General features: G+C 38.7%; 1 protein-coding gene across 4 annotated transcripts; it reads right to left on the bottom strand.

The window, feature by feature from the left end:
* Positions 1–1,160: 1,160 nt before the first annotated feature.
* Positions 1,161–22,201, bottom strand: klf5l (Kruppel like factor 5 like). Of its 4 annotated transcripts, none has more exons than XM_061750754.1 (5): positions 22,093–22,182; positions 21,876–22,012; positions 11,468–12,365; positions 10,364–10,423; positions 1,161–3,562 (listed from the first exon to the last, which is right to left on the bottom strand). In XM_061750754.1, the coding sequence occupies exons 2-5, from the start codon at positions 21,993–21,995 to the stop codon at positions 3,384–3,386; spliced, it is 1,257 nt and encodes a 418-aa protein (XP_061606738.1). In that variant the 5' UTR covers positions 21,996–22,012; positions 22,093–22,182; the 3' UTR covers positions 1,161–3,383. The 4 variants fall into 4 exon arrangements, with proteins under 4 accessions (XP_061606738.1, XP_061606739.1, XP_061606740.1 ...); XM_061750755.1 differs by having other exon boundaries at positions 21,876–21,950; positions 22,093–22,144; XM_061750756.1 differs by lacking the exon at positions 21,876–22,012 and having other exon boundaries at positions 22,093–22,201.
* Between the last annotated feature and the right edge of the window lie 792 nt (positions 22,202–22,993).

Below are 22,993 nucleotides of genomic sequence, written 5' to 3'. Positions count from 1 at the left end.
TTCCGAAGACGTCACGCTAAAAGACGTTGAAGACAACTATTAACTGTTTTCTGTCTTTATGGAAAGCATTTAGCTTTGACACCAAAGGAAAAAGTGTCCCTAAAAAGGAATTATTGTCACTTTCCTACAAAAAACATGTATCTCCATATCTCTTTAATTTTTCAACATTTTTAGATTGCAAATAATTATTTTTTTTTTAAAAGAGCTTTTTATCCCAAACGAAGATTATTTTTCTTTGTGGGGAAAGCAAATAGAAAATTTGGAGATACAAGCTTTTAATTAGATGGCGACATGAAATTGTCAACATATGATCAAAAACATTTCCCTTCTAATGTTATGTTTAAAAAAATATATATATCTGAAATACAAAAAGTTCAAGAATAAAATGTTGCTTGTATGAAAATGTAAATTTTTTTTGGGAGATACATGCATGTGCTGGGACAGCAAACATATTGTCACAATATCAGGAAAAACATCGTTTTTTTTTTTTTGTTTTTTTTAAATCTATCTGAAATACAAATTATGAAAAAAACATTTCATATGAAAATGAAAAAAAAACAATTTGGAGATACATGCTTTCTGGTATACAGTGATTTTATTTAAAATATTATACAGCAACTGTATAAAATGCTTTTTCAAATGTATTAAAAAGCCTAAACAAAGAAAAAAAAAAGTTTTTCATATGTACATTTCTAAAAAACTAAAAGACAATTTGGAGATGCATGCTTTTTGCTTGTCAGCAATCATGTAAAATGATCACAGTTCGATGAAAATTTAACACAAACTGTCCAACAAACTAAGTATAAATGATTTCTGTTGGCGTTAAATCGAAAATAAAATTTGGAGATACAGCATATTGTCAGGTTGCGAAGAAAATCCTTTTTATACAAATTCTTTGCATTTATAAAATGAACAATAATTTGTGTCTAAAAAACCAAGTAAAACAATATTTTTGAGGTACATGTGTTTTGCAAAGCAAAATGTAATGCTTATGTATTTAATTTTGATTTCATTTGATTTAAAAAATAGAAAAAAGGAACAAATCTTTTGGGTTTCACATGAAAAAATCTTTTTTGGGGAGATTCATGATTTTTTTAACAGCGGCATACATATTGTTACATATATCGTTACTGTCTGCTCAGAAACAAATCTTGCACATATAAAAATAAGTATGTTTTTATTAGAAAAAAAAACATTTGCTATATTTCAGATGAAAACAGAAATTGTACAAAATTTGGAGATACATGCTATTGTTGGGTAGTTAAAAAAAAGTTCACAGATAAAATAAAATTAATAGATTAACAGTTTCCACTGCTCATATTTAAAAGAGAAGGGAAAAAGTCATGTAGGTCATTTTTTATTATCTCAAAAAACTTTAACTCAAAAAATAGAAAACACCACAAAGGCTCTTGATGAACATACCGATTCAACATTCAAATGCTGATGAGATGAAGTAAAAACCATAGAAATATTTACAAAAGCCATGAAAACATTTTTTAAATTACACTTTTTTTTTTTGCTGCCGTTTATGTCCATGCTCCAGTTGGACAACTTGAATCCTTGCAAAGCCATTTAAAAAAAACCAAAAACAAACAAACTAAAAAAGGGCTTTTATGCATTGAAATAAAAGATTTAACCATGGTGAATTGATGGGTGGGGGGGGTTAAAACTATTTTTTTCCAAATGATTAAAAAAAAAATGGACATTATAAAATTGTTGATTAGTTCACTTGGTTGCCATCGGAAGCAACCAACACAAACATCAGCTAACCACTATGCTCCGTCACCTCCAAAACAGGCAGAACCAGTCCATGACTAATTCCAATTCTATTTTATTCCTTTTTGTTTTCTCCCCTTAAACACACTTGAGAAGTTTTGACTCTTATCAACAAAACGTGGAAAGAAAACAAAGTCAAGTATACTATAAATCTAAATACATTCATTTTTTTTAAAAAATATCCTCGTAGGCACAATAGATATATAAACATATTTACAATGACAGTGAAGTGGGGCATCCACCTGTCCAACAGAAAGTTTGGAAATTTATAGTGAAAAAGGAAGAATTAGCACAGACAAAATCTCACCAATGAATGAGTAAAGACTGTATACAAAATGAAAATGACAATGTATACAAAGGCAAAAAAGTAGTTTGCCTGATTTGCTCTGACAAGTTTTTTTGTTGTTGTCGTAATTGAAAACGTAACATTCTGAAGAAATTTTGTATACGTAGCGCATTAGCCAAGAAATAACCAGTTTAATTATTTCTGCTGCTAGTACTTTTGTCAATATTGCAAAAAAGTCTTGATGAGTTTGTGTTTTTTCGTGAAAGCAACAGAACCGATTTCGATGAAATTTTGCGGCAAGTTGGAGCATGAGTTAATAAAAGTTAAAACACGTAATTGTTTTTGTTCGCAGCAGATTTAATGAATTCCCCACTCGGGAGTTTACTTTTTTCATCGTTTGACGTTGCCCAATGTCAACAGTTGGGGAAAAAAAATAAGTCATCAAAATTCTCGTGCATATCTACGAATTATTCTTCTGCCTTGAGTTTTTTTTCCCCCCACACTTGTTAGTTAGTTTTTTTAATAGTATTTTTTTAACAAAAACAAAGGAGTGGCGAGAGTCAAGGAAAAAAAATGGAGGCCTCAGTGAAGGTTTCAAAGTCCACTTGCCATGATGTTACATTTTTTTGTCAAGTTAAAGATGTATCAGAATTCAACCAAATTTTGTGGAAAGATGATGCATGATTCAAGGAAGAAGCTTGCTTTTTTTTTTTTTTTTTTTTTTTTAAGCTCGAATCTGAGATTTTTGGGGGCCTTGGTAGAAGGAGGCTATTGCATTCCACTTGTCATGAGTTTTTTTGGGGGTCATTTCTTAAGTCAAAAACAATTGATTTTGACAAAATTTGGTCTAAAGCGTAATCGATTTGGATTCAATTTAGTAAAAAAAAAAAAAAAATGCAACCGATTTTGACAATTTTGTCAAAAACGTAACCAATTTTCACAAAATTTTTGTGGAAATGTGATGCATGCGTCAAGGAAGAAGCTAAAATTTCTAGGGTTCAATGAGATTTTTTTTCCCACGTTAAAAACGGAACAAATTTCAACGGCTAAATGCCAACGTGTGAGTTGACAAAAACAGTTTGACCTTGGCATAGGTTTCACACAACACTTGCCGTGACTTCACTTTTTTTATTGTGTGTGAATCAGAGATTTTGTGCTTCACTTGCCATATTTACATTTCTTTAGTAATTTGTCAAGTTAATTTTGACCAAATGTATTGTGGTTAGGAAAAAAACAAAGAAGAAAAATAGTCTACGGTGAAATTTTCCCACTTGTCCGTGCTTCCTGCGGTGGATCCCACCGGGCTCTATTTGGGGGTTTCTCAGTTCTGATGGCGCTTCATGTGCAGGGCCAGGTGGTCCGAGCGCGAGAAGCATCGGCTGCAGGCCACGCACTTGAAGGGTTTGGCGCCCGTGTGTTTGCGGTAGTGTCGGGTCAGCTCGTCGGAGCGGGCGAAGCGCCAGTCGCAGTTGTCCCACGTGCAGCGGTACGGCTTCTCGCCTGACAACCACAACATGAGAGCTCAGTGAAACCAATGGAACCAAAAACGATAACAACTAAAACAACAGGGGATCGGTTCCAAATTTAATAGCTACCAAACACGCGAACGTCACAAAATTGGATTCGTTTAACCAGTTTTTTTTGTTGGTTTTTTTTAAATGTTTTTTTTCCAATTAATTGTGAGCTAACACACAAACATGACAAAACGTGATGACTTTAACTGAATAACAGCTCGCAAATATATATATGAACATATATATATATACATTTTTAATGTGATTAGTTCCTCCAATCCTTAGCAAGCTAACATGCCAACTTCACAAAATGTAGTCAGTTAATCGAAAATAATGGCCAGTAAACATGCCAACTACCACCAATGTGATACATTTAATAGCTTGCAAAAATGATAACTTCACACAACTTGAATAGTATTTCTGAATAACAGCAAGCTAACGTCCTAAAATGTGATTAGTTGATCAAAATAATAGCAAGCCAACATGCTTTATTCCATTAACCCCGAAAAAACATGCCAACAGATTTTATTTTTTTATAAACACCAACTCCACAAAATGTGACTGGTTTATCCAAATATTAGCATTAAAATATGGTAACTTCAATAATGTCATCTTTTTCATTTTATTAAAAGCAAGAAAACATGCTAATTCACCAAAAATATGATCACACTATCCAATTAATGGGGTAGCAATCAGGCTAACTTCACAAAATGTGATTCATTTATCTAAATAACAGCTAACAAACATCATAAGTTCCCCAAACTTTTAAATTTTTGTATTTATTTATTGTTATTATTTTAATCACTACTAGAAACGTGCTTTAATCATAGTTTTCAGGCTCCACGTGACAAGTTAAAGACCAGGAAATTATTCTGTTGAATTCTGTTCTCTTATTATTAAAAAGGTGAAAATTAATGTGCTGGGCTCAATCCAACCACACGTTTCGTGAACCTCGCCCAAACGTTTGACATTTCAAACGTGCGGCTGGCAAAGTACCAGCTAATCATCAACAAAGACAGAGTAAAAAAAAAAAAAAAAAATTTAAAAAGACGTTGAATGGGCTCCTATGCAAACATACCACAAGAAACACAATAGATTAAAAAGCAGGAAGAGAGAAAAACACACAAACTGAAAAGATGATAAGAAAATTAGAGAGAAAACAGGCCAACTTCTTGAAATGTGACCACTTTATCCAAATAGTAGTTGAAAAATGAGCTAGTTAATATGTAAACTTAACAGCTAGCAAATGAGCTAACAAACTTGCTAACTTCCCAAAATATGATCACTTTGTCCAATTATCAACTAACACGTTAACTTCATAAAATAATCAGTTTACCCCAAAAATAAAACAGCTAACAAACATTCTAACTTCCCAAATTTCGCCAATTAACAGCTAGCAAATGTGCTAACCTACCTAAATAAGAAATTTGCACAATTAGCAGCTAATCATCTACCTTACCTCTCGAAATGTCATCTGTTAACTTGATTAACAGCTAGTACATGAGCTAATAAAACTTCCTAACTTCCTAAAACATGTTCACGCTTAACAAATAACAGCTAGTAAATTTGGCAACTTCTGTTTGTTGAATTAAGAGTTAGTAAATGAACTAGCAAACATGCTAACTTGCTCAAATATAATCAGTTTGTCCAGGTAACAGCACGCAATCTTGCCAACGTCCCAGAATGTAATGTTTATCCAAATAGCCGAGGCAAAATACGCTAACAACATGCTAACTTTCTCAAATGTGATCCATGGTGCTTTCATCACGTCAAAGTCATGTTCCTTGACTTCGAATCCTTGAGGAAATCTGACCGTCTTTTTGGCCATTTGGGACATCAAGTGCTCATTACCAACACTGATTAGATTAGATTAGATTAGCGTCCGGCTATTGACCAATCAATCAGTCGCGACGAGGGCGGTCGTTAGCAGCGGCAGGGGCAAGTCCAAAGAGCAGGCAGCAGGTGACCACGTTACTCTGCCGCTAACGTCAACCTACTAACGTTTCAAAAATACTGCTAGCTGCTATTTCAACAATACAACACAATACAATACAAAGTAGTATGTATACTATATAGGGCCCACAGGTGTGTTTTGTCAAAAGCGCATCCACCTGACTCAGATTATTATCCTCCAGGGTGCGCAAAACGGCGGGTGAAATCTGACTCGCGCTGAACAAACACTCGCGGTTGGCATATATTTCTGAACAAGCCCATAAAAAGGTCAGCTGCCTTTGGGGAGGTAATTGCGGTACGATTTGGATGTCAAGGGATAGAAGGATTTTTGTACAAAATAAATACTGTAAATTAGTAGAATACTGAAAAAAAAAAATGGGTTCACTTGAAATTATTAATATATACATTTTCTGTTCGCATGGGAATTTACTAGGATTTTGTACAAAAAGTACCTACATTTATGGGGTCTACTTGAAGATTTCTGCAATGTTTGCATTTTTGGAAATATTTCTCACGAAATTCTCAAGAAATAATTTCTTATTTGCGCTAGAGTTGGGTAATGATTTATAAGTTTATTATATGACTAAATATATTTCATTGGTATTTGGTATTTCGGGAGCGTGAAATCGATAAGACCCTTAATTAGCATTGAAGAAACGATTACGTTTGCACAAAAGGTAGCTAAAAATCAAAAAGCAATGATCGCTTTTATATTATTTTTACAGCCAACAACAATTTCCCGATGCCTACAAATTTTCCTGAATTTTTATGTTTTATCATACAATTTCATCACTTACAAGTACGAAAAGGACTTTGAGGTGGTGGGGGCGGGGGCAGTAATTAAAAACCATTTCAAACTCAACTGTTTGAGCAGCTGGCAAATCAGAAACCCGAAACACTCAAGCACACGCACACACGAATGTATCATGTCTGCGTGTAGAAGCGCCTTCTAAAGCACAACAGCCCTGGCAAACACCACAAAACAAAACACCGCAAAAGTGCATCCATCACTCTTCCACACACACAAAAGGCTTTTTGTGTACCATTTAAGAGGACTGACATATTTGTTTTTTTCTTAGGAGGAGGATTCAAAGGAGCTACGACACTGATGTCATCCACTTTGCTCGCAAATCTACAATGCTAAAATGTGACCCTTGATTTAGCATTTTGGCAAGAGGTGCCCACACTGAATTATTATTGAGGATGTAGAAATGTGGTTAAAATCACCCATTTGTAGATATGCTTTTTTTTCACCCAAATGTAGAAGGATTCTGCACAAAAAAAAGTAATTGAATTATTAGAAAAGTGAATTTTTTGTATTGCATTTTTTTGTGGCATAATTTCCCCCCTATTTGCATCGCAATTTTTACTCAGTTCTAAAGAGAACACGTCGTTTCCTGTTCACGCCAGAATTTAGGATTGTGTACCAGAAAGTAAATTAAATTAATTCAATTTTACTTGATGGCGGCACGGTGGACAACTGGTTAGCCCATCTGCCTCACAGTTCTGAGGACCGGGGTTCAATCCCCGGCCCCGCCTGTGTGGAGTTTGCATCTTCTCTGCGTGCCTGCGTGGGTTTTCTCCGGGCACTCCGGTTTCCTCCCACATCCCAAAAACACGCGTGGTAGGTTGATTGAAGACTCTAAATTTCCCGTAGGTGTGAATGTGAGTGCGAATGGTTGTTTGTTTGTATGTGCCCTGCGATTGGCTGCCAACCAGTCCAGGGTGTACCCCGCCTCCTGCCCGATGACAGCTGGGATAGGCTCCAGCACGCCCGCAACCCTTTTTTTTTTATTTTATTTTATTATTATTTTTTTTTTTAAATCCTCCTTTCTTTCCACAATGGGTTTTAAATACCGGAAACATATTCTGGTTATAAAATTAATAATTTTACCGAAACATTTTTGCGTCGACATAGTTTTACATTTGTTTTTTAATAAACAGGTTAAAAATGTTCTTACCATTTCTTATAAAATTATTAATAGAGCAGAGTATTGTCCAAAAAAAGCACAATATCATAATCAAAATATTTTTTTTGCAATATACTAGTTAATATTTGTCCTACTATTTTTTATGACATTCTTAACAATAATAAATGTATCTTATATAGCGGCTTTCACGAAACCCAAGGACGCTTTACATAAAGACAATCACAACAAGCAGGTGACAAAGACATAATCAATAAACAAACAACAACAGAACAACTAAACTACAGTCAGTGTCAAAATCCTGGGTGAACAAGTGCCGTTTCAGTGCAGATTTGAAACTGTCCAATGTTGGTGCCTACCAAAACTCCTTGATAGAACAATTGAGTCGACTACTCTCCCAAAAAGCACTATATATTTATTTTATTTTTTTCTTTCAGGAAGTAAAACTATTTTCTGATTACTTAATTGGTGATTTGTTTGACCAATGATACTGATTATTTCTGACTATTTGCATCTTAGACTTTACAGACATGGGGTGGGGGGGGGCGACATTCCTCCATTCTGGCTCCTTCATACCTCTAGAAACGTATCTTGTATCACAATAGTGACGTTTTATGACTACCTCCACATGCTTCTACTGAGGCAAAGAGCAAACACTTAACAGGCTTCTCCAGGGCGCCCATAAAGTCTTTATCAGCTCACCTAATGTTTGGAAAGAGGGCTGGGGGAGAGGGCAGGAGTGTGGGTGGGGGTCAGAACACACAAGTCCATGGTCAAGGTTGCCCCCCCCCCCCACCCACACACACACACACACACACACACCTCCTCATACATATGTGGGAGGGGCCAATTGTTATGATAGTGAACGACTCACTAGTCACAAAGTCCGACAAGCTTTGTGATCATTTTTTTTTTTTTTTTTTTTTTTTTTACATACACGCAAAATGACATCAAGATGCTAAGTTAACGTAGCATAAGTCAACTGCAACATCAACTGATGACGATCAAAAGCAATATGCTGAGAGCTAGCCTCATTAGCTAAGCTGGCTAGTGTTACAAAACCACTGTCTGATGTTAACACTAGCAGAGCATTATTTTACAAAAAATATGAATAAATACATTGTTCCCCTCGGAGCAGAAGAAAGTGTGCCAGTTGATTTTTGACCCAAAGGCCCGAACAGAGATTCAAAACCTTAAAATCTTGACTGCGTAGTAGACTTGCTAATAACATGCACTTCTGCGCCTCCACTAAGCTCTTCATTCATTCATAATCTATCGGGTATCCTGTGAGTCAATTGCAGGGCACACGCATACCTGATTTTTTTGCAAATGGAAGCCAAGTAACACCCTGGACTTGTCACCAGTCAATTCCAGGGCATGTTCACACCTGGGCGATAGAAGCGAGGTAACACCCAGGACGATATGAGCAATTTAGCCATGTATGTTTTTTGGACCGCATGACGAACCTGGATCTGAAATTCGAAGCCGGAACCTCTCAACAGCGAGGAAACCACACTAACCACAATTCACCACTGTTCCGCCACAGAAACAACTATTTGCATTGGTTTTTGCTTGGATATTGCTGCACAAACACTAGCAACAGCAGACAAGTTGCTTTTCTTTGCTCCATTTAGCAGTCAGTTAAAAGCACGCCGTTCCGCATACTCCACTTGTGAGTCATCGCCGTAAACCGAACGGAACAACAAGATGGGACAAGTGGCGTTTTGCAAGTGAAACCTGCTGAGGAGACGCTCTGACCATAGTGAGGCCTTTGGACTAAATGGTTCATACCAATAGGAAACGATTGTGCTTAGACAGCTGGCTAGATAAATACTTAGATTTTTATTTTTCCTCTTTGTTTTAAATATTTATAAGATGTTTTTTTCCTTTGTTTTGTAATGCTTTCAATCGTGTAAAGCACATTGAGTTACCTTGTGTAGGAAATGCGCTATATAAATACATTTGCTTTGCTTACTTTACTAGCTAGGTACCTCACTAATTACCCCAAATAACATGCACAGATAAATGCTTATAAGGTGGCCAGCTAGCTTTCGGGATAGAGAGATATAAACAGGCAGACGGATGCTGATAATGTCGTTAACTAGTGTTCAAGACATAGAGTGACAGCTCACTATGTGGCTAGATAGATGCTAGCTAGCTGGGTAGCTCGCAGGGTACCTTGACAGAAAGCTATGTTGCTAAAAAAAAGTAGATACATGCTACTTAGGTGGTTAGAAGGCTTTCTACATACATAAGCAGATACTAGTTATGTACCTCACACACTACCTTGATAAATATTTCGACAGATAAATGCTAATAAAGTGGCTAGCTATCTTTCAAGAGAGACATACTAGCTATGTAACTAACGATACTGCAGCTATCGCCGTCGACTCAGATATCTACCAATGCTACCTCCAGCTATGATTTTCTTTTTGTGTTTAACTTTCTCACTGGTGTTGTTTACAGTGAGGACTTTCCCACAGGACCCGTTGGTGTTATCTATTTATGACATTTACACACTTTCAACGTTTTGAGTAAATCACCATCGAATAAAAAACAACAACGACAAAAATAAATGAGGGTGACAAGGTTTCTCCTTACATGGAGAGTATCGAAACAGTCCGTTCCTGCGCATACTACAACAACCCCCCTGCCCCCCAATCTTCTTTTGAAAAGGACTAAAAAGCAGGAGTAACTGGTTTTAGCCTTGGCTATTCCTCGTTTCCATTTCCTCCCCGTCCATGCCCCCTTTGTGCTTTTTCTTTCTTGACAGGCAGGTACAGACATGTGGCATGGCTGGCGAAAAAGACGGGGATTCCTTTGCTGTTAACCCAGGATATTAGCACACTTCCTTAGACCCTTATTGAGTGTTTTTTGTAAGAAAAAAAAAAAAAAGAAATTCTTACCTGTGTGCGTCCTCTGATGCGCCTTCAGATGCGAGCTCTTTGTGTAAACTTTTGTGCAGCCTGCAAATTTTTTTAAATAAAAATAAAAAAATTAATAAATCACTCCGTGAGTCAGGCTTTGTGCACAAAAAACAAAGCAAACAAGTTGAACATCCCGAGAAAATGACAACAAAAGTAATTACCTATAAAAGAATATTTAACCCCGTTTCAAAACAGTAAGTGTACACAATGTAAAAAGGAACACATTGTGCTCGAGACCTCTGCCGAGGAGGAAAAAGGTTGTTAGTGGGATTGAAAAGATAAGGGAATTGCCCTAAGTAAATGCTCTCACTAAACATTTTAATTATGAAATGAACTGAAATTAAATCTGTTATAGAGTACCATAAATTATTAACAGCGTCAAAGACGGTACCTAGATACTGTAGCTCGTTAGGCTGTTTGACGGGTTCCTCCCTAGATCGATGCTAGCCAGGTAACTTGCCAGACAGACATGCCATTGTGAGATAGGTACCTCACTAAGTAGATGGACGATAGCTAGTTGGCTAACTAGATGGGTAAAGTACATGCAAGATAGATAGCCAACTACCCTACTAACTCACGTCAATATATTGACAAATAAATGTTAATTAGGTGTTTAACTAGCTTTCGACGTACACATATGCTAACGAGATAACTTGCAAGTACCTTGACCGAAAAACAGACAGATAATACTGTAGATAAAGAGATAGCTAATAGTTAAACAAACAGCTAGCTGCACAGCCAGTATCTAGGTACCTACATTAATTTGTAGACAGATGAATGCAAATTAGCTTTTGCAAACTAGCTTTTGAGTTGAGATAAGATAGGAGAAATATCATAGATAGGTGCTGGCGATTAAAAGAATGTACACAGATAAATGCTAATAATAGTTTGGATCTATAGCTAGATAGAAAGACCGGATGAATAGAAGTTAGTTAGCTAGCTGGTTAGGAAAGTAAGTAGGTAATAAAGGTAGGTAGGTAGAAACTAGCTATGTAGCTTGGAAAGTACTTAAATAAATATGTCACAGATGAATGCTGATTAGCTTTGGCTCAAGAGCGTCGAAGATTAGGCTGTATTAAAGACCTGGGTAGTCGCAGAAATGAATCCTCCTCTTCTCCAGCTCTGGATTGTTCCGCCTGTTGTATTTGGGCCCTGTCAGGACGCCCTGGCCGTGTGTCATCAGCATGGCGTGAGGGGACAACCCCGTCACTTTTATCCCGCCCACTAGATGCTGTTGGTATGGGGGCGGCGGCTGGCTGGCCAAACTCAGCAGTTCGGGCTGAGCATCAGGGCTGCCCGGTTGCGAGTTTGGGGGCGAGGGTGGCAAGCTGTGTGGGCCTGCATGCTGGGCGGCAGACGCCTGGTAGTAACCGTGATGCGCTCCCAACTGGTGCTCGGCCAACATGTAGCCACCCCCATTGCTGGCATTGCCGAGGTTCAGCATGGTCCGAGAACCAGACGCCGTGGGTACGGAGTGGGACAGAGTCATGGTAAGGTCTGCCGCGTTGTTGACTGGCATGTGGTAGACCTGCGGCTGAGGGGCCTGGGGTCCGATATGAAGCTCTGTGTCCAAACTCTGTTGTGACTGTGACCCGCCAGAAAGGGTGACAGCCCCAGAGCTCAGGTCCGGCTTGATGAAGACACCATTGACCACGGGGGGAACATTGAACACTGAGGTGAATTCCGGCAGGGCCTGGGTGCTGGCAGAAGAGCAGGGCACCTCCAGTCCGGGCTCGGTCTTGATCTGCGTGGGGGCCAGGGTCTTGACGTTGTGGCGATAGAGGCCTGTGCGCAGGTGGCCGGAGCTGGGGAGGATGACGTTGATGTTGAGGCTGTAGGGGGCACCGGGCTTGTCTTCAGAGAAGTACTCGTCCACCACAGAGGCGCTCTCCCGCCGGTACTTCTTGTCAGTCAGGTTGATGGCAGGACTCAAGAGCGAGCTGGTGATCTGCGGGAGGTATTTGTCCATCTCCAACTGGGCCTGGATGGAAGAGTCGCAGACCATGAGAACGAGAAAGTCTCCTTCACACAGAGATCCGATAAATGTAGTGAATAAGTTGACGTAACCCATCGAAACGGAATGAGTGAAGTGAGTGTCAAGTGTTCAATTTTACACCCCAGTTCCGGCATTGCGGAATACCCTTACACACATGTGCCATCCTGTCTTTGGCTGGCTCTGATAAAACCTCCAGTGGAGGAAAACTGGCCGTGCAACTTTATCCCCATTGTCCGCATCTATCCCACCTACCCCCAACTCTAACTTCCAGTGTGAAAGGGGCTACAGGTGGTGTCCCTCCTCTGATACTACCTCCAAAGCCGCAAAATTTTGTGGGTTAACTTCACTATTGCGTGTGTGCGCCCTTCATACTGACACTAACTTGTGAAAATGTGTAAGGATGGAGAGCAAAAAGGATTACAGTACAAGCGAACTATTTCGCTTCTGATACTACCTCCAAAGGCGTAAAACTGTTGGTTCGACCTTATCGGCCCAATCGGCATCCGTACCACCTCCGACACCACTTCCGAAGGCGGCAAATTCACTTGACTTTGACCCACCACTCGTCTGTGCCCTTAATACTCAAAAGCAACATGGGGGGGGGGGGGGGGGGGGGGGGTAGATTTAAAAATAGGGTGTAAAAGCAGCTACAAGCGATCTGTTGCACCTCTGATAATATCTCAGAAAGTGGAAAGCTGCCCACTCAAATTAAACTTCCCGTCGGGATCCATTACACCTCTGATACTACCTCAGAAGGTAGAAGATCAGTTATGCCTCTGATACTAATCGCCGAAGCCGTCAAATTCGAGGGTTGACTTCGACCCACCATTCTGTGTCTGTGCCCTTTATACAGAACAGCGACATGGAAGATTGCCAGTAATCCCACATCTGTTATTTTATGGGGCACATACAGTTGTGCTCCACAAATTCCACCTAGCTCCTTCCTATTCCTGTCGGATCTTCTTGTCTTTTCTCTGCAAACACTTTTCCCTCTTAATAATAGTCTAAAACAAGCTTCCTTATCGCTCGGTCCATCAGAAGGTCAAAGAAATGCCAGAACGAGGCAAATGACCACCGTTTTCCCCACATTCCTCTGAGCCATAAAGGGTGCCTGATTTCCAGATGCAATTTTGTGTCGCAAGGACTGTGAACCCTCTGGGCTCTTTGCTGCCCATTTGTGTCCACCTCGCTTCCCGCCCGCCCCTTCTTTTCAAACCATTTTAGCTCCAAATGCAATATAATTCCCAAGAGTGTGGATTTTTGTTTGATTTAGAAATTTGAACTTCAGCTCTTTGAATATATCAATAATATACTGTTTACATTCAATTATACCTTTTGGCTTTATCGGGCCACTTTTGGCCATTTGAAACCAATGAAAGCTAAGCGGATTGAATCATGCAATTTGGCCAGAAATGGCCATGAACAAGCTGAAAGAGTAATACAATCGAACAAGGCCTGAGGGTCAACAACACGCTAAAAAGCCAAGACCGTGTTTTGAATGGAGACTAATAGCAGCGAGGTTCCTGCCTTATAAACCTGAAAGCTTTGATCTAAACGAACTTGAGATCGCCTAAGGATCAGCTGTTAGACGGACCGGAAGTATGGAAACTCCCCTCCTTGTCCAATAAAGTCGAAAAGGGAGCTGATAAGCTGGTATCATTGGACACCAGGATTCATAGCCGAATCAGTCAAGCGTCTTCTCCAATTATTAACAGACTATGGACACCTGGAGATATTGTTCAAGGCTCCCAACCATACCGAGATGGGTTTTGTGTTCTTGTGTATCTTCTGTATGTCACTCGCTACTTTGTTTATCCTGAACATTAACTGTCATGCAAGTGTAAAAAAAAAGTTACAGTAAAAGGGGTAACTGATTTTAGTTCCGATTAAAATTTTTACGCTCCTTCTTTTTGGAATAGGTTAACCATTAGCTTGAACGCAAAGTCTAGAAAATAAAACAAATTTTCCGCATTATCTCACTGACATATGACACTGGGCTAAACTTTTATGGCGAGTTACGCTTCTTGGTGTTAGCTGAGCAGTCTAATCTGAGATCCTAGGTGGTTAACCATTAGTTTAAACATGTCTAGCAAATTTTTTTTATTAGAAACATTAAACAAACGTTTGTGTTATCTCGCTGACGTATGACACCGCGCTAAACTGGACCAGGCAGGATCTTCTATGACACGTTAGCTAAGAAATCTGAGATCCGCAAGGATTAGGCATGAGCTTGAACATAAAACCTAGCAAGTATTTCTTACTACAAACATAAGAATGTTAACGTTATCTTGCCGATTTATGACACTGCCCTTAATTTGAGCAGGAGCCATCTTCCACAGAAGTTTACTAATCTGAGATGAGCCATTTGCCTGAACATAAAGTCTAGTTAAGTATTTTATTCAAAACATTTTTTTCTACTACGGACATTAAGAGCGTTACCTCGCCGATGTACGCTATGCAGAACTTGTCCTCTTCCAAAAAGGTGTTATGATAAGTGAACTGCGTGCTAATCTGAGACGCTCGAGGGTTAGCCACTAGCTCGAACACAACGTATTTATTTTACTGCGAACAAGAAAAGATTGTTGGCGTTGTCTCACAGACTCATGACACTGCTGTTACGCTACACAATGTTTAGCTAAGGATGCTAATAACCCAAACGTTGAGCATTTTTTTCCCCATCCAGTTGTTTGCAGTAAACTGCCAGGTTTAAAGTCGCGTTAGCATAACCAGCCTACTATTACTATGAATGGAAACAAACAAAATAGCAATATGAATGAGCAGACATATTTCAAGCGTTGTTCATTGAAAGCGTGAGCATATTTTTCTTCTGATCTCTTGGTCAGATTAGATTCCTCATCTAAAGACGCTCACCTTCATTCCAAACAATTTTTTACATTTTTGTTTTTTCCCCCAAAAACTTTTGTTCTTCTTAGGCTATTTTTTCAGGCCTTCTTGTTTTTCCTCTTCAAGTCTATTTTTATTTCACAGTGTTTACGTTTCACTGCGTCGCTCGCATGCCTGTGGCCTTTGTTATTGCCTTGGCTGAGTGCGTTGGCTTCCAGCGACACACCCGTGTGGAGGGAACTCTGTGTTTGTTGTTTGAGTAAAATGTGCGTCGTTAAACTAAAGGATTGATGTTTTACCTCACACGCCAGCGAGTCGGGCTCAAGAGCTATTCAAAAAGAGGCAAACGCCTTTTATTTCTTTCATTAAAACGATGTTTTGTCCAGTCTTGTTTAATGCTGGAGCAGAATTTTACATCAGCATCAAAACCTTTGAGATCGCACTTATATTTTATGACTTTCTGGTGGAGCGAGCAATAACGACTTTTATTTTGGATTACTGCAATTCTCGTTCACGTCCTCACATTAGCATTTACCTCCAAAATGAACAGGACTTCAGAATCCAGGAAACCGGTATGCTCATGCAGAAAACCTTGACTTGGTGATATTTTATGACCTCCTGATGGAGCGAGAGATAAGTCTTGTTTGAGAAGTTAGTCGAGTTTGCGTCTTTGTATTAGCATTCTAATCCAATATGAGGTACCCTAAAGCCGAACAATGCGCCCTGATGCGAATTTATGACGACCTGCCTGAGTGAGCTACAGCGAGGCCTATTTTGGATGATTACGTATTTATGTTCTCTTCCTCGTGTTAGCATTTGACTGAAAAATGAACACTACTTAAGGAAACTGGTAAGCTAGAACAGAAAATTGCGACACTAATATTTGCTGACCTTCTGCTGAAGCAAGCAATGCTGGTTTTGGATTATTAAAATAGTGAAGAGTTTGCTTCCTTGTATTAATTTTCTGCTCTACCAGTCGCTTGTGCTAAAAGGTCATAATTTATGACCCAGTTGTTTTTTGTTGGAGTTTCCTGGATGCTTAAATCAACTTGATTCAGGAGTGTTATGTTAGCTTGAACATGAAACCTAGCAGAGTACACTTTTTTTTTTTTTTTTTTTTTATGTTAGCATTCTCTCTCCAACTCACCACAATGCCCTAAACTTGAGCAGGAGCCATCATCCACGATGTGTTAGCTAAACATGCTAACTTGAATAATCACTTCCTTGTATAGTGCTAACATTAAACTCCAAAATTAAGTTGACGCTCTGACAAAAAAATTAAAAAGTAAAAGTAGCAAGATATATCTTATGACCTTCTGTTGGCACGAGTCATAACAAACTTTGTTTTGGATTATTATTATAAAGTATTTAGTTACACTTCCCTGTGTTACACTCCAAATTAAAGATGACTATCAGGAAACGGGTACTCGAGTGTTTTGCAGCATGAACAGTAAAAAGCTAAACAAGACTTTTCCGCTGCCACGACCAATTATATTTTTCCAATTTTCAACTGAATCGCAAAGATTATTTTTTCCTTATATGTTGCACATTTGCGATTGGCTGGCGACCAGTTCAGGGTGTACCCCGCCTCTTGCCCGAAGATAGCTGGGTTAGGCTCCAGCACGCCCACGACCCTTGTGAGGATAAAGCGGTAAAGAAAATGGATTGATGGATGGATGGATGGATGTTGCACATTTGTTGCTAAACAGGATTCTGATCATAGGCCTCAATCTTTTATCACCCCAAGACCAAGCTAGCATTTGCAACCGAAAAATGACAAAACAAAACAAAACGTTAAGCAGCTTAAGGAACAAGTATTCTGCGGGTAGCATGTTGTATACACACTCAACCATGCATGATGGGTAATCACGACATGAGTTGACCAAATAACAAAACCAGCCAGACAAAGGGCATTGACTCAATCGCAACTGGACTATTCTGTTTGTCTTAGAAGATGTTTCACCTTTCATCCGAGCAGACTTCATCAGTTCATGCTTCAAGGCTTTGTTAGGATGCACTAGTCAATGTGAATGTGGAAAACTCAACTATTTATCTTAGCGGCACGCCCCAAACCACAGATTGAAGGACAAATGGATCAATGCAGATGCTTGTTGCTAGGCAGAACTCACAGGAGCACAACACACTTGAAAAAGGACAGCGAGAACCGGGAAGACAGACTTAAAGCAGTTATTTTAAAAGATCACAAAGTTACTTTATATGTTAATTAAAAAAACAAAACAAATTCCTAGTCTGTATTCACTTGGAAAGAAAGCACATGTAATGAGCTTTTTTCCATAACAGCGCCACCTGCTTGGCGTTGCCTATGGTGGTACTCCACTATCCTGTTTGAGGATGCAGGTGTGAAGGGGAATCCTGCGTAGCTGCTTTGTGTACATGCAAATACTCTGCGCATGTTGTCGTGGAAGTCAAATGGTTAGTCAAAAAGGTTGCGGAGAAGAAAGACGGACACAATTATAATAACCCCCCCTCCTCCCCTCAAAGCGTTGTTGAGCCTTATCTGAATATTGATCTGCGGGGATCATTAGGCGTGACCGTCAAGTTACTGTGTAACTGGCCACGTCGTCTTATGGCTGCTGATATCACGGCTAAAGAATCCGGCGAGTGCTATCATCATATGAGTTACTCATTCCGCGGTTACGGCTGGCGGGACACGAAAGCCATTCATGCCGCAATGCGACGTCTTTCTCAAAGCAATATTAAGCTACTGCAACTTCAATGTGGTTTCTCTTTGTAAAACATAAGACCCCTTTCACACGGGCTGTAAAAGTTAGTACTTCCCACTTTTAAATGCATTTGATGCAGGCGCTAACACGGAAAAAAACTGAGGTTTTAACAGAGCTATGATAGTGGAGGAGGAAATTTTCCACATTGTTCTGTGTGAATGGCACAGATATGAAATGGGGGCTCTGCTTTGTAAAGATGTGAACTCGCCACCTTTTGTTAGTTTTGCGATCCTGTATAAATGGCATTGACACTTAACAGGAGGTGAAAGTTGATCCAGCTTCGGAGGTAGCTGTTATTTTTCCGCCTTTTTTCGTATCGATCTTCTGTATGAACGACGACGCGGAATGGATAAAGCCCTCACATAAGATTTGTCAGCTTCGGAGGTTGCAACAGAAGCGGGACGCCACCTGTCGATGGAGATTTGAAGTTGACCTGCGAATGTTCCGCCTTCTGGGGTTGCATCTAAGGTGGAATGCCACCTGTAGCTTCTTTCACGTAAAAGCCGAAAATGTTCCACTTTTGATTCAGTTTCGCTGTTCTGTGTCCATGTTTACGGCATTTATGCATAAACATGGAATGTGAGGAACAAAGCCAACCTGGCAATTTTCCACTTTCTGAGGTAGTAACGTGCGTAAGAGAATTGGTGTGAAGTTTAACGCCAGACACGGTTCTAAATAAATTTATTATATCAAACATTTCTAAAAGATTAAACGCAAATGTATTGTACTTGAATGTGAAATACAACCAAACTGTACTTAAAGGTACTGTATTGGATAAAACAAACAAACAAGCCACTGTAACGTTATGCACAGTTTGGTATTTCATTCAGAGATTATTTTGCCTACCACCAGGTGGTACGCGTACCATACCTTAAGAAGCTTTACACCAAAAGATCAGAGAGTTCACGCCGAGACGCAAACCCAAGAACAACGCGACCAAGCAAAAAGAAGCACATGTGACAGGTAAACCCGTACGACTCCACCCCCGCCCTGCTACTTTACTTTCTCATGGCGGTGGGCCTTTGACGGCGGTGCCCTGAGGCGGCTTATGGAGATGTGGGCCCTGCTCAGACAGGTCGGACTGCATACTGCTGTCACGGCACAGACGCTCACGTCAAACAACAAGGAAAATAAATGGCGAAAAAAAAGGTCTAAAAACGAAGAGTGGAAATGTCAAAAAAAAAAAAAAAAAAAGAAAGAGAGGAGGCTGACGTTTAGCATTTATAGTTCAAGGGGTGGCCAACCTGAGGCTCGTGGGCCATGTAACGGCCTCGCCACAGACTTTTAAACACGGTCTGCTGTGCAAATTCAAGAAATAAACATTTCAACTGAACATTTAAAACACAATATACATAATATATAATGAAAAATATTTGCTAAAAACTAAACTAAATGAAAACTGCTTTCACACAATTTGAAAACTAATAAAGTTGAACCTAGGAAACAGTTCCTTTAAAAAAAAAAAAAAAAATCTTAAAATGATTTATTGAATTGAATTTGATTTGTTATCATTAAATGTATTTTTTGTTTGTCGTCTTTTTTTATTGCTGTTCCATTTTTCCATTTAAAAAATATATTAGATTTTATTAATTTTGTTTAGGTTTTTCACCATTTTTCAGATTAAAGTCTATTTTTTTCTTACCACCAATTTTACATTATTAGCGTTCAACAATTCACATCTTAACAATGAGCTTGACGTCTTAACTGCAATCAGCATCGTAACAATTAGTGTTGATGACTTTTAGGAACAATAAGCAGTCTTTTGCAGCAATTAGCATCTTTTAACAATGAATGTCGATGTCAATTCGAGAGGACAATTCGATTTGAGATATTTCGCAGCAAGAAGAGTCTTATAACAGTTAACGTTGCTGTCTCTTCGACACATTGTCGTGAATTGTAGCTAGCATCAACGTCTTAATGGTAAGCAACGTCAATGTGTTTTACGTAAAGTCGTGTCTTCAGAACAATTAGTGTCTATTTTTTTGCAACACGTCGCATCGGTATCTTTCACGACAACGCTCATTGATATGTTTTCCAGTTAGCGTCAACATTTTAGATATCCATCCATCCATTTTCTCTATCGCTTCTCCTCACTAGGGTCGCGGGCGTGCTGGAGCCTATCCCAGCTATCTTTGGCCGGGAGGCGGGGTACACCCTGAACTAGTCGACAGCCAATCGCATTTTAGACAATTAGCAATTAAAATATTTTACGGCAATTATCATCTTGATAAAAATTGGGGTCTTTTTACAACGTCTTGTACACTTGGTGTCTTTTAACATCCCTTAGCATCACTGTCTTAATGACAATTAGTGTTGATTTCTTTTAATGACAATTTATTATTTACGACGATTAGCATCGGCGTCTTTTCACAACATTTAGCATTGACACCTTTTACTCTATTAGCGTATTTTACCAATTAGTGTCTTTTTACGACAATTAGTTTCGACTTTTTACACTTAGCATGGACAACTTTTTACGATACTTCATGTTGATGTCTTATTATTACAAACAGCATTGTCGTGTTCCAAAACAATTTGCATCTTTTACCAACATTTACCGTCTACGTCTTTTACAACACTTAGCGTCTACATTTATTTATTTACTCGAGTCAACTTTGTTTGACAGCAATTTGCCTTAACAATTAGCATCAAGATCTTTGATATCAAATCACTATTGACGTCTTTTACAGCGATTAAGTCAATATCTTTTTACGTCGCTTAGCATTGATATCTTTTATGACTATTACCATTAGAGTGTTTCATCAACAATAACCTTTGACTTCTTTTCACGACAATTAGCATGTCTTTTTTTATTACAATGAGACTTTTTTTTAATTGAAAATTAGCATCATATTTTTTGCACAAATAGCATTTTTTTATTTTTTTTTTAAACCACAATTAGCATCAACATTTTACAGCAATTATTGTGATGTATTTTTACATCATTCAGCTTCAAACATCTTCAATGGCAATTTGCATCTTTTAACAGCAGTTAAAGCTTCGCCATTTTTTTTTTTTTGCCAATTAGCGTCGAGGTCTTTGACGACAATTGGCGTCTACGTGTTTTTACACAAAGTGTTGCTGCCTTTTAATAACAATTAGCTTGGACAAAAATTTGCATCTAATGTAATTGGTCGGAGGGCATCTTGGGTAGACCAAGATTTGTTTAGGGGCTGATGATCGGTTTTAGTTGGGGCTAGGACAATTCCTTCACCATAAACACATACTACCAAATATAAAATGTACATATATTTTTTTTTTTTTCACTTGACAAAATTTTTTAGGGGGCTGAAGAAAATAGGCCTAACTGACGCTACTGATTACAATTAGCATCACTCCACAACGTTGTGCGTGTCCATCACACAGGCGCTTAGCCCTGCCCGTCTGCAGTTAAGTAAGCAGGGTATTTGCAGCCTGCTATCTAAAAATAAATAAATACAAATTATAATCATAAAAAGGCGTATTAATCACTTCCGTTGTAGCCTCGGGATTGCCAGAAGGGATCTCCCGTTTATTAGCAAACAGCAAACGCCATGATAAACTTTAACGTGTTTTTTTTTTGTCGGATTTGTGTCATGGTAATTCCCAGCTAATTCCGCAGGCGACGAATTATTTATTTATTTATTTTTTTGCATAAATCAACTAACCAATCATGTGATCACATGACTAACAAGATCCCATCATGAATAAATACAAACAAACAAAAACTTAAAAGGTTCATTTCGTGTTCAATTGCAACACGAAAGCACGTATAATAATGTATTATGTTTAAAACTTGTCAGGTGTCTTGGCAGGCCTTTAACCCGCACAGGTGTGCGAGCATTAAACACGTAGTCAATCGAGAGTAAACACAAGCGCGCAGAGCCGGAGCTCCGGTTCACATCGTCGGGTCGGCGGAGACTCTCACCCCGGGTTTAACGTCCTCAAACACGGATGAGTCCTCGGCACCGTCCGCTGCTCTGGACATCCTCACCGGCTTTAGCTGCGTGAAAACCACCCGCTCGTCACTCCCCTGCGGCGGATTCATGACCGGCCCTACGCTCGCTGCCATTTCAAAACGTTCCCTCAGTGTGAAATCGTTGTGTTAAAAAGCATATATATATCGTTTGTTTGGGTATATTTACCGCAGCTGAAAGAAGCGACACGGTAAGTCCAGTAAAGCCTTCCTCGTTGTTCTAATTACCTGCTTTTACCTGGGCTCAAGTGGAGTTACAAACTACCAGTCAGAGGCGGGGACGGGGCGGGCTGTCCAATCGGCTGCGAGGAGGGGGCGGGACTCACCTGAGCTTGGCAGGAAGTGAAGTGCAAGTGTCCCAAATGGCACAGATTTGCGAGTCGTGAACACAACCAAATATTTTCACTTTATTGTATTTTAATATATCTCTTTTTGCAGTTTACACACGAAAAAAAAACATATTAGTTAACAATGCCTGCAGGGGAAAAAGAAAGAAAAGGGAATCACAATCTTATCTTTAGCTGTAAACATAAAACATATGAAATCTTTTTAATTTGCTAAAAGTGAGAGAGTTGTAAGAATTCCTTTATTGTGGAAAAAAAGAAGAATTGATTTTTTAAGTACATCTTAAAATATTTAAATAATTCATAGTCGTTGTTTTATGTTAATAAATGAATAAAGTATATATATATTTCCTGTACACAGGTATGTGTACTGCACTACCTAACAACAACAACAAAAATACTACTACTCCTACTACTACTACTAACATTACTACTACTAATAATACGTTAATTATGTTGTAACAAAAAATAAAAATTATTTCGATGTTTTTCGATACATATACAAATGTTGACCAATAAGTAAATAAAAGTGTAAAATATAAAACAATATAAATACATAAAAATTGATTAATTAAAAAAAAAAAAAAACATATGTCAAAATATAAAAAATGTGTAAATCAAAACGTTAATGTCTCTTCAAATGTGTTGTGGGCCACACACTAAATAGTAAAAAAAAAAAAAAAAAAAAAAACTAGGGATGCAACAGTATCGCTTTTTTTTTTCAGA

The sequence above is a fragment of the Phyllopteryx taeniolatus genome, chromosome 17 (assembly GCF_024500385.1).
Source record: "Phyllopteryx taeniolatus isolate TA_2022b chromosome 17, UOR_Ptae_1.2, whole genome shotgun sequence".
Classification (NCBI taxonomy): domain Eukaryota; kingdom Metazoa; phylum Chordata; class Actinopteri; order Syngnathiformes; family Syngnathidae; genus Phyllopteryx; species Phyllopteryx taeniolatus.
The sequence above is the reverse complement of the archived record's forward strand: the minus strand, read 5'-3'. Positions and strand labels throughout refer to the sequence as shown.